The sequence below is a fragment of the Pteronotus mesoamericanus genome, unplaced genomic scaffold, assembly GCF_021234165.1.
Source record: "Pteronotus mesoamericanus isolate MK-2021 breed Mesoamerican mustached bat unplaced genomic scaffold, CSHL_Meso_final scaffold_21, whole genome shotgun sequence".
NCBI lineage: Eukaryota > Metazoa > Chordata > Mammalia > Chiroptera > Mormoopidae > Pteronotus > Pteronotus mesoamericanus.
In genome coordinates, this window is record NW_026555310.1 from 24,360,204 (window position 1) to 24,374,821 (window position 14,618).

General features: G+C 33.9%; 1 protein-coding gene across 1 annotated transcript in view; it reads right to left on the reverse strand.

Annotated features, from left to right (window-relative positions):
• The window catches only part of PIK3C2G (phosphatidylinositol-4-phosphate 3-kinase catalytic subunit type 2 gamma), a 272,580-nt gene that overhangs the window by 135,875 nt on the left and 122,087 nt on the right, over positions 1-14,618 (reverse strand). Inside the window, exon 19 of the mRNA XM_054591390.1 lies at positions 12,691-12,785. Coding sequence (XP_054447365.1) covers positions 12,691-12,785 — 95 coding nt within the window. The remainder of the gene's footprint in view (positions 1-12,690; positions 12,786-14,618) is intronic.

Below are 14,618 nucleotides of genomic sequence, written 5' to 3' on the forward strand. Positions count from 1 at the left end.
TTCCTCATTCTTATCTTTCTGTAAAACTAATCTAGTTTATAATAGATAAGACAAAAGAAGTGATGAAAGGAGGGACTAGCCCATTAAATTTAAGATGTTTCAATCTCATCTTTTAAAATGAATTGTCAACATTGAAAAGGAAAGAAGATTGTAAGTAAGTGAATGGTATAGATTTATTTTTTAATCTTGACCCTCCCACCATAAAAATCCATATACATATTTAGATTCTAGGTAGATAGTGCTAAGCTTCTGATTAGGTTTTACTTACTATAAAATGATTAACACACCTCTAGCTACATGTACAGAATATACTTTATCATTGCTCCTGTTGATTTGATACAGTAAGTTCAAGAATTAGCAGCTAACACTACCATGAGTATCGCTAGATTCATTCTAATTAAAAGAGAGTGTAGAATAAAATGTGTCTTTTTATTTAAAGGAATCAGTGCACTTGATTTTTATTTTATAGATAATAAAAAGATTTAGCATTAACACACATGATTATATTACAAAGAAGGAGAGTTTGGGAATATATGTGTACTTGCTGGAAAATTGCAACATAAAGCCCAGGGTAGTTTTTGGCATAGTATGAACATGCATACATCTTCCAGAATCAATGGGATGGTTTAGACAAGTAGAAAGAGGCTTTGCACAGGACTGAGGTCACTACTGGTAGCAATGAAGAATGGGCTATATTTTTGGTAGTCTATATAACAGTATAATTTCCTGATGGCCAAAACCATCAACAGTGTAATTTCCTGGTGGCCATTATAAAAGGATTGTTAAATTATTTTTCTATGCTGAAAGGATGACACAGGAATACACTGTATGCATATTCATTTTGCCATCATAAATACAAATAAATTCAGAAAGAGATGTAATATATAACTTTGCAGAGTCAAACAAAAACATCTGACCATTTTTCTGCTGACATTAATCTTATATTTACATTTATTTAGTAATTTTATATGCACAAACCACAAAGTATAATATAATATGCTCATCTTCATCCTATTTATATAAGCTGATCACTCATCATTCATTGAAAATGAATCATACAGGCCAAAAAACATATAAAATTCTAAGTTATTAAACATGGCAAGTATTTGATTGAACTATTCAAGTCTGGGTTTTGCTGCAATAAAAGCAACACAGATGAAGTTCTGTGTTATAATAGGCTTTCCCTTGTAACTATAGTAATTGTACACAAATGAAATAGAAAACTGAGTTATAAGGAGAGTAACAAAAGTTTCCATTCAACCTTTTCAAAGAATGATATTTTGATGGGCAAAGATAGAGAAAAATAGGGCCTGAAAATAAAGGACTTACTCACTAACTGATACAAAGCAAAAAGAGCTATAATCCTCACAGTCTAGGGGGGAAAAGCCACCAAAGAACACAGGAAGAGCAAAAAGCAGAAACTGTTCAGTAATTCTCCTAGGAACATAGAGTCTCAATACAGAAAATTATATTTTATGAGCTAGTAAGTGGCTGCTTGGCAAGGTCTCCTCCTAAAACACTTCTTGTAAAATCACTAGATACGATCTTTCATTTTCAATCAAGATTTTAAGAAAGAGCATAGGTCTGTGTAAAGCACCTCTCACTGTGGACTTAGTGTTAACACCTGATTCTTCCTCAAAAACTTTTATTCCAGAGCATCGTATTTTTCTGTAAGTCATTTAACTAAATTCCTCCCAATTCCAGAGAGCTAGGGAGTCTATTTTTTAAAAAGAGCAAAAATGATTTTCAGAATATTAATGGACAACTCTATATATTTAGTACAATATGACTTTTCTGATTACCTGCTATATTTTTTTATGATAGTGCTAGTTATAACAAAATGATAAAATATGAAAATACTCTTATTTTTCTCCCGTGTAAGGAAGGTTCTTTAATTACTTTACAGTATGTGTGTGTGTGTATATGTATAAAATATATACAGTATATCTATATATCCATTAAACTTGTCAGTCATAGAATTGCAGCAGAACTTTTAAACTAGCTTGGTACAAAATTCCTTTCACACAAAGGATAGTGAGAAAAGCACAGGGCCAATTCACCATTGTACTCTACGTTATATGCTTTAAGAAATGCTTCAAACTCTCAGGATTTTTTATTGTTCATGGTTTTAATCTTCTTCTTTTTCTTAAATAAGTACCTTTAACATTTCATATAATAATGGTTTGGTGATGATGAACTCCTTCAGTTTTTTCTTGTCTGGGAAGCTCTTTATCTGCCCTTTGATTCTAAATGATAGCTTTGCTGGGTAGAGCAATCTTGGTTATACATCTCTGCTTTTCATGACTTTGAATATTTCTGCCATTGCCTTTTAGCCTGCAAAGTTTCTTTCTTTTTTTTTTTAAATTTATTTATTTTTCCAAATACATTTGTCTCCATCTTCCCCCCATCACTTTCCCCTGCCCCCCCCCTCAATCCTTCCCCACTTTGGCCTTGTCCATGAGTCCTTGCTGTATGTTCCTTGACTTGCCCCTTCCTTTCCTTTTCCCCTGCCCACCCTACCCTACTTCCCTCTTGTCTGTTGGTTTCTGCTATTTTAGTGGTTAGTGTTGGTTACCTGCTATTTTAACAACAGTAATGAAGATCAGTTAACCGATAAGCAGTACAAATATATTTGGTGTGATTATTTTTTTTAAATTTATTCAATGGGTAATTGTTGAGTGTCAATTATATATATACTATGTGCAATGTTCTGTGTTAAGGATGGGTGGTTAAGATAGGACTTCACAGTCTAGAAAGGGAACAAAGAGTTTTATCTATACCAAATCTTCCTTTTACACATGAACAAATAATATGATTTTGTTCAAATATCAAAGCATTCAGGGAAATGAATAGTTTAAGGATAAATTCTGAATATTCTAAACCAATTGAGTAGTTCAATTCACCTGATTGCCATTGGAACAGGTAATTGGTTCAGAATGACATGTGACTCAATTCTGCCAAATGATAAATATGAAGTAAACTCTGATATGAGGCTAATAAGGGAAAAGTTCTTACTGGGGAAGAATTATCCCCTCTCTTTTGTGGTATGGTGTCATGTGGATATGATATCAACTGTGGCAGTCTTCTTGGAACTATGATGTGAACTGGACTACAGACAAGTCAACACACTGAAGATGAGAGAATAGAAAGGATCAAAGACACTGGGTTTATGACAAAGTCAGTGAACTGCTCCAATAATAAACTTTGGAACCACTTAACTAAAACAAACTTATAATAGGAGATAGTTAATTTTCCATATCATTTCAACCAGTTGAATCAGGATTTTTTATCACTCAAGCCTAAAGTATCTTAGAGAAAAGGGAAATGGTGAAGTAAACAAAAGTCTGCAACATGCTAAGAAGCTGTATTGGCAGTGTGTACAGGGTGGAGGTCAGAGACATCTTCAAAGAGGTTCTCTGTAAACAATGCGACAAATTCATTTCAATCAGAGGGAAATGCCATGTACAACGTCATCAGGGCATGGACCTCTGAAAATTTGAGGTAACTACTTGAGGATAAAAAAAGACTCTGTTTGGATACAGAAGGCCAAACAAGATGGGGGCGGGAGTTAGGCAGAGTTACGATCATGAAAATCTACTGCAAAGTGATACTGAGGGAGAATGGACTTTTATCTCATAATCTAATAATTCTAAACCCTGGCAGCAGGAAAGTGTTGACTGGAAGTATGGAATTATGCTAACCAGCTGTGAGTTACCCATGGAACTAGACCTTACTTTCTGAGTTCAGGATCAAGCTGTGTCCCATAAGATTATTCTGAGAACAGCGTGGAGGATGTATGGGCTGGAGAGGGATAAGAAGAAAAGCGAAGGAAACAGAAGGCTTTTGCGATAGTTGGAGTAGGTGATATGGAAGGCTTGAGCTGAGGTGCTAGCTGTGGAAATAGAAGAAAAGGGGACAAATTCAAGACATATTTATGAGAAACAATAGGTCCTAAGGGCCAACTGAATGAAGAAGGTTATTGGGTAAAAATAGCCTTCCCAGGTATTTTGTGTTGAGTGTCTTGGTAGTGGCTGTAAACCAGGATACCGCATATAAAAAAGAAAGTTTTGAGAATGATGGAGGAAAAGATTGAAAAAAGTAGAGGGTAGGAATATTTAATTCAATTTTGGACTCTTAGCTGAGCTACAAGTCACCTACCATATAGCTATATCGATATCTTAATAATCAGCCTTTTAGGTAAAATGGTTACAAAATATACCCATAGGTTAAAACTCTTGGAAATACTTATAAAGCTGTTGGACAAAAGACATTTTTAAATGAAGTCTATCAATACAATGATTTTTAATTAAGTGGTTAGAGAAAAATCTTTTTCGTCTGTTGAGACAAATTTTAGTTATTGAAAAGAAAGCTTATAAATATATATATAAGGGTGAGTACTGGTTTTACTTCCATGCCCTCTATCTCTTCTACTTGATAGCCAAATTTCTTGAGTAATCAGTGTTTTGCTTCTGTATTTACATATTCACCTGGTCCACCTTAATATACTCCCTTGTAGTTAGATGGGGTCTTGTGACTGACTTCTAACCTATGAAATATTTGCAAAGGTGGTGTGTGCCCTCAACTCAAGCCCATTTAAATGGTTATCATAAAAAAGACAATGGATAAAAAATGCTGGCATGCATGTGGAGAAAAAGAAACCCTTGTGCGCAATTGTTGGAATTGTAAATTAGTGCATCCACTGTGGAAAACAGTATGAAGGATCCTCAAAAATTAAAATAAAACTACCATATGATCTAGCAATTTCATTTCTGGAAATATGTCTAAAGGAAGCAAAAATGAAATTTAAAACGTATCTACACCCACGTGTTCATGGCTGCATTATTTACAATAGCCAAGACATTATAACAACTTAAGTGTCCACTGATAGATGAATTAATAAAAAAGCTGTTCAATGGAATATTATTCAACCATAGGAACTGAGGAAATTCTACGACTTGTGACAACATGGATAAAGTTTGAAGGCCTTTTGCTAAGTGAAACAAATCAGAAAGACAAATACTGTGTGATCTCATTTATATATGGAATCTAAAATCAAATTAATAGAAAAAGAGATCAGACTTGTAGCTAGCAAAGGTGAGGAGGGTGGGGGATAACAGGAATTGGAAGAAGGTGGCCAAAAGGTACAAACTTCCAGTTTTAAGACAAATAAGCATATACTGTGCTCATTGGATAGAAAGAATATTATTAAAATGTTCATACTACCCAAATCAATCTATAGAGTTAATGCAATTCTTATTAAAATGCCAATGGTATATCTCACAGAAGTAAAACAAATATTCTAAAAATTTACATGGAACCACAAAATACCCCAAACAGCCTCAGCAATCTTGAGAAAGAAGAACAAAGTTGGAGGTATTATGCTACCCTATGTTAAACTGTACTACAAGGCCATAGTAATCAAAACAGCATGGCACTGGCATAAAAATAGGTGTGTGTGTATTCAATGGAATAAAATAGAGAACCCAGATATAAACCCATTTTTTTTTGTCAATTAATATTTCACAAAGGAGACAAGAACATACAATGGGGTAAAGAGAGTCTATTCAATAAATACTGTTGGCAAAATTGGACGATACATGCAAAAAAATGAAACTGGGTTACCTACTTATCCATACACAAGAATAAACTCAAAATGATTTAAAGGCTTAAGTGTAAGCTGGGAAACCATAAAAAACCTAAAATAAAATAAAGGCAGTGAAATCTCAGACATTCCTCATAACAATTTATATATATGTATGAATATATAAAATATATGAATATGAATATATGAGTATGAATATATACAATATATGAATATGAATATATGAGTATTAATATATATTATATAAGTATATATATATTTCCTTGGGCAAAGGAAACAAAGGAAAAAATAAACAATTGGAACTACATCAAACTTAAAAGTTTTTGCACAGCAAAGGAAACCATCAACTGAAAAGACAACTGAAAAGGCAACTGAATAGGAGAACACACTCACCAATGATATATCTGATAAGGTGCCAATTTCCAAAGTTTATAAAGAACTCATACAACTCAATACCAAAAACACTAACAATCCAATAAATAAATGGGTAAAAGACCTGAATAGGCACCTCTCCAAAAATCACATAGAGATGGCTAATGGTGTTAATCATCAGAGAAATGCAAATTAAAACACAATGAGATATCACCCCACACATATCAGAATTGCCATCATCAATAAATCCACAAATGAGTAGTGTTGGCAAGAATGTGGAGAAAAGGGAACCCTCATGCACTGTTGGTGGGAATGCAAATTGGTCTAGTCACTGTGGAAAATAGTATGGCGTTTCCTCAAAAAATTAAAAATGTAACTGCCTTATGACCCAGTGATTTCCATATCTGGGAATATATCTGATTAAACCTGAAACACTAACTTGAAAGAATATATACACTCCTATGTACTTTGCAGCATTATTTACACTAGCCAAGATTTGGAAGCAGCCCAAGTGCCCATCAGTAGATGAATGGATAAAAAAAAAACCTGTGGTATATTCACACAATGGAATACTACTCATCCATTAAAAAAAAAATAAGCCAGTCAGAGAAAGACAAGTACCATATGATTTCACTTATATATGGAGACTAGAGAATAAAATAAGCTCATAAAAAAAAATAGAAACAGACCCATAGATACTGAGAACAACAGACTGACAGCTGTCAGACAGGAGGGGTGGTGGGGGGGGTATGTGAAAAAGGTGAGGGCATTAAGAAAAAACAGGCACGGACAACAGTTTGGTGATTGCCAGAGGCAAAAGAGGCGAGGGAAGGTGGAAGAAGTCAAAGGGGGGATAAATGGTGGTTGAAAGAGGCTTGACTTTGGGTGGTAAGTGCACAATGCACAGGCAGATGATGTGTTATAGAGCTGTACAATAAAAACTGTATGGTTTTAATAACCAATGTCACCTCAATAAACTCAATAAAAAAGATAAATAAGTATTGGGAAAGTGATAGACAACAAAATGACTATAGTTAACACTACTGTGTGATAGATAGGAAAGCCGTTAAGAGAGTAGTGGTAAATCCTAAGAGGTCTCATCACAAGAATAATTTTTTTCTTTTCTTTGTTTTTTTGTTATTGTATCTATATGAGATGATAGTAACCTACTGTGGTAAACATTTCTCAATATATGTAAATCAAACCATCATGCTGATTGCCTTAAGCTTAGACAGTGATGTAATATATGTCAATTATTTTTAAATAAAACTGAGGGAAAAAAAGACAAGGAAAAAGAAGTGATGTGTGCTACTTCTAGACCTGGCACCTGAAATACGTTTGACATGATAGCTCTGCTTCTCTCTCTCTCTTTTAAATCTGGGTTCAAGGAATCCATGTGAAAACTTCAAATTTGGGGGGTAACTGAGCCATGAGATAGAAGCCACGTACCATCAATGTCTTGGCATGTTCCAGTTCTCTGACACCAATCTAGACCTCTCTCCTGCTCTTCAGTCTTCTATATCCAATTGCTTACTAGATATGTCTTCTTAGTAGAAAACTGAAGACTGATTTTGCTTGCATTTTATTATTGTCAAGTTCTGAACTGGACAATAGGAATTTTCTAACTCATTCAACTTGATGAAATGTGCTGACTTGAATTTCATTATCATATTGCTAGTTGCTTAATTAGTGTTTTTGAAAAAATTGAGAAAGTCTTTGTTTCATAAAATATGTATTAAAAATAAGTACAAACAAAATCTATAAAGTAAATTACTCAGTAATTACTTTATCATCACTAATGGTCTAATACTAAAATGAAGAACAAATTAGTATGAATCAGAAACCACAACAAAATGATGCGGGGAAAAACCTATGGTTTCCTTCCAAATTCCTTCAAGTATAGAGTTTTTATTTTGTTTTTTTTGAGGTTATTGCACATACCTATTAATTAACATGATAATTGAGAGCATTTGTGGGTCACACCAATATGCCTAATAGAAAACATTTTGAGCTATTACATATAAAGATCTCAATCTGGGGATATTGTTTTTTTCTTTAGTATGCTTTTAAGTTGAATGTATTGATAATTATTAATATAAAAAACATTTGATGGATTCAAGTTGCATTTTTTAGAAGTAGATGTTGAATTAGAAAGAGATCTGAATTGGTCATGAGATGTCATGAAAAAAAGATTTTAATCTCAACTCTTCAACCAGCTAGATGCTTGTCATTGGATGAATCACTTGTTGAAATCTTTTTCTGGGCTTTAATTAAGTGGTTAGAGAAAAAATGTATCATAGCAGGTGATTTCTAAGGTCCCATTTAACTTCCCAATCTTGTAACTCTATGAATATATGTTAGTCTATTCATTTTGGAAGCCAAATTCAAATATTATTAGAAGACAAAGATGATTTCTCAACAGGATACCTTTTTTTGGACTGTATTTTGTTGTTCTTGTTGTTGTTGGCTAGAGCAAAGCTGTAGTCTTGACTGAGAAACAATGAAAACTAAGCACAATAATGCTTATTTTCTAGGCCTCACCCCAACTATCTAACATAAGAAATAACAGAAGAGGCTGATATTATAGGGAAACCAGATTACTATCTGAGAAAGTGGTGATGTAATTGCATATGGTTATTATAATAAAAAATTGATAGGGAGTGGATTAAAAAGTTCAGTTCCCAAAGGCCAGATCTGATCTAAGTTCCTTCCTCCCCTCCCCTCCCCTCCCTTCCCCTCCCCTCTCCTTCCCTTCCCTGCCCTCTTTCCCTGTTCCTTCCTGTCGTCCCTCCCTCCCTCCCTTCCTTCTTTCCTTCTTTCCTTTCTTCCTTTCTTTCTGGTAAAGTTTTAAGTGTGTTGCTAACTTTCCTTTTTCAAGTTTCAACATTAGAGGTAATATATATATATATATATATAAAGTGTTCATTTTATAACTCTTCACTTTTTAACAAAATAGAAGAATTTAAAGAAAAAATAATTTAAACCAGGAATAAATTTAGGTGGAGTTCTGTTCTTGGCTTTTGCACGGATTTGTGGTAAAACTGTATATCAAATTCTATTTTCATATATATTTAATAGAAGTAATAATACTTAAATGATATTAGAAAATTAATTTAAAAACTGAGTTCTTTTTAAAACTATTTGTATTAAGGAAACTTCATAAAAACTACCACGTAAACTAGGAATAACAAAGACGAGAAGAACTGTTTCCCATATTATGCCTTAACTAGAAAATTGTGCTAATGGATTTTACAAATTATTGTATAAAACATGTACTTTCTTACAAATATCCATCACTTTTTTTCAGATTGCTTGGGGTAGAGAACAGCTATTGTTAGTTCAGTGCATTGCTTATTTTAAGGATTTTATCTGGTGTATAGTTTTCTGAGGACAACAAGGTGAAAGATGATTATACCAGATCAATATTAAATGACAGCAAGACATATCTTTCCCTTACAAAAAGTGAAGCAATAATTTATTACCTATTATTCTAAAGTAAAAAAGGTGAATTATTATCAATATACTGATTCTAGAAGGTAAAGGATTGAGACTTTAAAGCCTCTTATTGATTCTGTATCACGTGTGCCCTATTACACCTGCTGTAAGTCCCTAATGTACAGCTCTTCACTCTTCAGGGAGTGCTTCAGATCTCAAAGCAGAGAGAGCATTTACCTCCTTTGTGCATTCATTTGTGTTCCTTTATCAGTATTTAACTCTGACAGAATGGAAGCATACATTTAGGCTTTTTATTTTATTATACTTGATGGCCAACCTTGCCCCTCTGCCCAGAAGACGCATTTGGAACAGGTCATAGGCACAGCTGTAAAGTGGACAGGATTTGTTGTCAGTTTCCTCCATCCACTTTGTCCCCACCAGATGGCGAGCAGTTTCCTTCCCGCCGCCTGAATGCTAATGTGCAGTTAGCGGGTGAGCTTGTGGAGGCAAGGACCATTCTCTTTTATCCCTAGTATTTCAACTGTGTCTAGCATCTCAATGTTAGTCACAAAAATGAACAAATGATAAACTAATTCATCATAACTATTATGTTCTCAGTATATATTTTTTTAATATTAGAAAAGAACTTCCAGGAGGGAACAAGATGTGACTCACTAATGAGAGAATTTCAGGCACTAGGGGAAATATGTTTAAATGACGGTATGAGAGGGACATGTGCGACTTGAAATCGCATGATGCAAAATTTCCACATTATTTTACTTTATTTTGAATAGTTCCTGATTTGAGAAACTGCCCCAAAATTCCAGGAAAAAAAAAGAGTTTAAGGTAAATTGTTTAGAAAATGGACAGATTTCACATCATCTCAATTTTATGGTTAGCATATAAAAGCTTATACAGTATGGTCCTATATACATGTGCCGCCTTGAAAAGGCCTCCGGTTACCAGAGACACCATAGGCTTAATTCACTCTGTGGTCCTCCCAGCTGGTTCATCAGATACTGCTGGGTCAACTTGTTCTTCAGGCTTTTACTCCTGAATCAGGTTAGCCCCATTTTCTCTTCTCATTCATCTTCCAGTCCAGTTTTGATATCACTAATGATATTCATTGCCTAATACCTTATTGGGCCATTCTCCAGAATTTGCTCTAGTCTTGCCAACTCTAGTTTTGCATCAAGCCACACTGACTGCTCAAGCAGCCCTCTTCTGCCCCTTTTTGTCATAAATCTGCATGTGCACAGCCTGGCCTAGCTGACTAGGTCCTATTAATTCACTCAATTGTACTTTATTGACTTTTGTCAAGTACAAGTACTATACTAGGTGCTTGTGATACATCAGTTGATAAAATGCAAAAGAATTGCTTAACTTAGAGTCTGCAAATGAGATCTTTGTCTCTAGTCATCCCCACACATTGAAGGAAACACCTCCAGAGTTTTGCAGCACAGGCCTTAAGTAACAATTTATAAAGGAGACATGCTACAAAATGCCTCCCTACCATACAGATTTTAATTTAAATGGGCTCCCTCTTTCAGCTCATTTAACTGGACTTAATGTTAAGAGTATGAAAGACTGCAATATTGCTGCTCCATTTATGATACATCTCATAGCACAGGATGCTCCACTTTTTAAAAACATGTATTTAAATTCTTTATCCTCAATAAAGACATGTTTATCTTAGGCCAGTTTCCTTAGAACTGACTATGAGAGGAAAATTTGAGAGGGAAATTTAGGTGTATGTGATTTACTGGAGGAGTCTCTTCAGCAAACATCTTGTAAAGGAGTAGGGTAAACATTAGACTTTTCCCCAGCTTCTTTGGGAACTAACGTGATTGTATTTATTGTGAACTTGTAAGTATTACACTGATTTACTTTGTTTGCACTTATTGTTGCCTTTGAAATGCCTCAACTTTTCACACCTCTGTAGCAGATGAAGAACTTACTAAGGCGGCACTAAAATTATAACAATCAATGTGTTAGTATGTCTTTAAGATTTTATTGTATTTTTAAGGTTGCTAAAATATGTTTTTATATACATTTATATTATATTTTAATTCAAATATTTAAGTGAAGATTGTTATTTGGTTATGTTGCTTTTTAATATGCTTTCATTTTAATGAGCACAAGTTTAAAAATGTGAAGAGTAAAGTTTTAAGGGAAATAAACATTGAGTTTAATGGAGTTCAAGCTTCAATATGAAAACAGAACATCATCAAGTGTTTTGAAATAACTTCCCTTAGCACCAAAGTAGCTGATTGAAAAACTGAAGGGAATAAGACTTCATTAAGAACTTGATAAGAGAGTCTATTAAGTGAAGGACCCACTGCTAGTCAAGGTATCTGATGACTCATATTGACACACCAGAGAAAATTGTTTTGCTTTTTATATTAGGCATTTAAAATGAAAATGGACTTCAAACCAAACATGCTGCCTGATAATTCCTAATATCTCTACTTTGCTATAAAATACCTGAGTCATTTTTAGGGGAAGAGTGATGTCACTATGAGTACTTTTCTTTGAATCAGAAAATGATATTGACTTTCTTTTTTTTTCCTATTAATTTAAGCTCTTTACTATCAGTTGAAGCCAGTAAACTATGCCTGTCATACACACATGAGGGCAAAAGATAGACCTAATTTTATCCTTAGGTCATTAAAACTTGTAATTTTTAAATTTTCTCTATGAAATTGAATCTACAAAGTAAATAATGAAAGAAAGGTAGAAAAAATAGCATCCAAAGACCATCATGTTCAATAAGATCAAGGGTAAGTGATGTTGGAAGAAATTCTGCTCTCTCTCAAATAATTCTATTTCTCCAGTAATCATCTTCTAAATTTATTCTTGGACAAAAGTTTAGGCCCCTAGGAATTTTCAATAGAAAGATTATATGTCAACCTTTAGATTCCACAGTTTATAACAAATATTATATAGAAATAACTTTTAAAACACACATTATTCCAAAATATCCACAGTCTTATAATTGTTTTCTATTGAAATATTCAATTAGCTGATAGGACCATAATAATCTTTGTGATTTAAAGCTATAGGGAAGATATCATGTAGATTTAAAATTCATATTGGATTTTAAAAGCAGCAATAGTGCAAAAGGAAGATTTTGAGGATGACAGTTAAATTATATGCATAAAGAAAACCTTGGCAAAAACTCAAATTTGGCTAAATTTTAAGTGGAGGCTTGAATCCATTACAAGGTAAAGAGATCTTTTGCTTCCAGAAAGTGCATCCTATCCTATTGTAGTTTATCTTACCAGTAAAGTTGATGGGCAACCTGGATGCTTTGCAGTGAGCGGTGTAGTAGGAGTTGCACCAGAGGACTTTCAAGGTTCCATTCAAACTTGATAGCCTGAAGTAAGACATATAATTACTTTATTCCTTTTTTCTCAGTAATAAAATTATAGCAGAATAGTGAAGGACTTAAGAGGCTTAAGAAAAGACCACAGAAAATGTCATAAGCCTTTTAACAAAATGTTAATAATGTAATATATTTATTACATTACATATTTAACATTTATTTGCTGGTGTATAACTATTAACAGAGCACACATAGATCACACAATTTAGGTTTGTGCAGTCTTGTTTCTTTTCCTTATGTACACTTTAGTATCACAGGATAATAAATAAGAGCAGATGGTTGGTAGAATCCAGCCATGCCTAGGAGGAGAGTCCTGGCACAAACACATAGTATCATGAACAGTGTTCTCGATATAAAAATGGCATTATTATGCAATAGATATTTCTACCCCTTTAGAGATGCAATTAGTGCACACCCAAAGCCTTAACTAAAATCACCAACTGATGTATCAGTATTAACCTGCAGACCTTGAAGCTTTATTTATAGGTTGGAAAGCTGATTGTTGCCACCTTAACCCACACATTCCCAAATTCTTTCCCTCATCTCTATTGTGAACAATTCTCTTCATGTTTTCTAGGATACCCAACTTGGTGGAAAACACAGGCAGCAATGGCAGCCCCCGGTCTCCTTAGAGATGTAGTTCAGACCTCTATGTGCGCTGTTGAAGGGCTTCAACATCAGCAGGCTGTGCCTGGACCCCATCATCATCCCAGGGATCTGAGTATGTGCTGTAACACTGAGAGCCAGGTTCTCTTAATAAAAATGTTCATTCCTGCTTGAGAGGCAAAGCTTCTCTCTTTAGGTGCTCAATAAGTCATTTAAGTCTTTTTTCTCTCTCTCTGTATCTCTCTTTCCCCCCATCTCTTACACATATGTACACACAGTACAGACAACAGAAAGAGTTGCTACGTCATTCACACACCTGAAGAAACACCTCAATATGCTAACCATCCTCAAAGACGAGAAATTGTATGAATTCCTAAGGTGTGAGGGTGCTAAAGATGATTTCAGCATATTTGCATAAACCTTTGCAGCTGTCTGAATGTATAACAAGCACAGCGTATGTTGTCTTATACTGCTGTTGTGACCTTCTTTCACTTACTTGCTAATACTGGGCTGACTGCAACCTGACCTTTAAGATAAGAAAACACCTGAGATAAAAGAAAAAACTTAAAAATAAAAAATAACCCCATAAAGACCACCGTTTTAGACATATTCAGCACTAGGTAAAAAAATATATCATTTGTAATTTGGATATTCAGTCATTTACATGGTCATTTGTAATTTATGTTTAGAAACTTCAGACTAAATTAACCTTAGCTCATATTTTAGGTAAATTTGTATTATTTCCAAAAATTATTCCAACATTGTGATATTTGATTCTATCACTAAAACATTCTCTGCTGGCAGAATTTAAGGACTATTTCACTATACTACTTTTATAGAATTTATAATCAATTTAGAATACTCTAAGGGAAAGACAAGAAACATAAATATGAGGAACTGGATAACAACAGGTTGATTTTTATATAATCCTTGTTAGGTTAATTTTTAATTATTTTACATAGTCAGATACAAAGATCTCATCACAAGCATTCATATTTTGTCCCATTTCTAATTAATAAGTGAAGTTCCTTTTTAAAAAAGTTGTTTTTTGGCTTTTATGTAACTGTACCAATTTTGTCTAGATAATGTCTGCATTGCCCATGTTGACATATGAGCTATCATTCGACCTCTTGGCCAGCCAAATTGCAATATCACTTTAAGTAGTCTGTTGTTGATTCATCTAAAACTTTTAAAGAGAATTATTAGTTAAAATCCTGG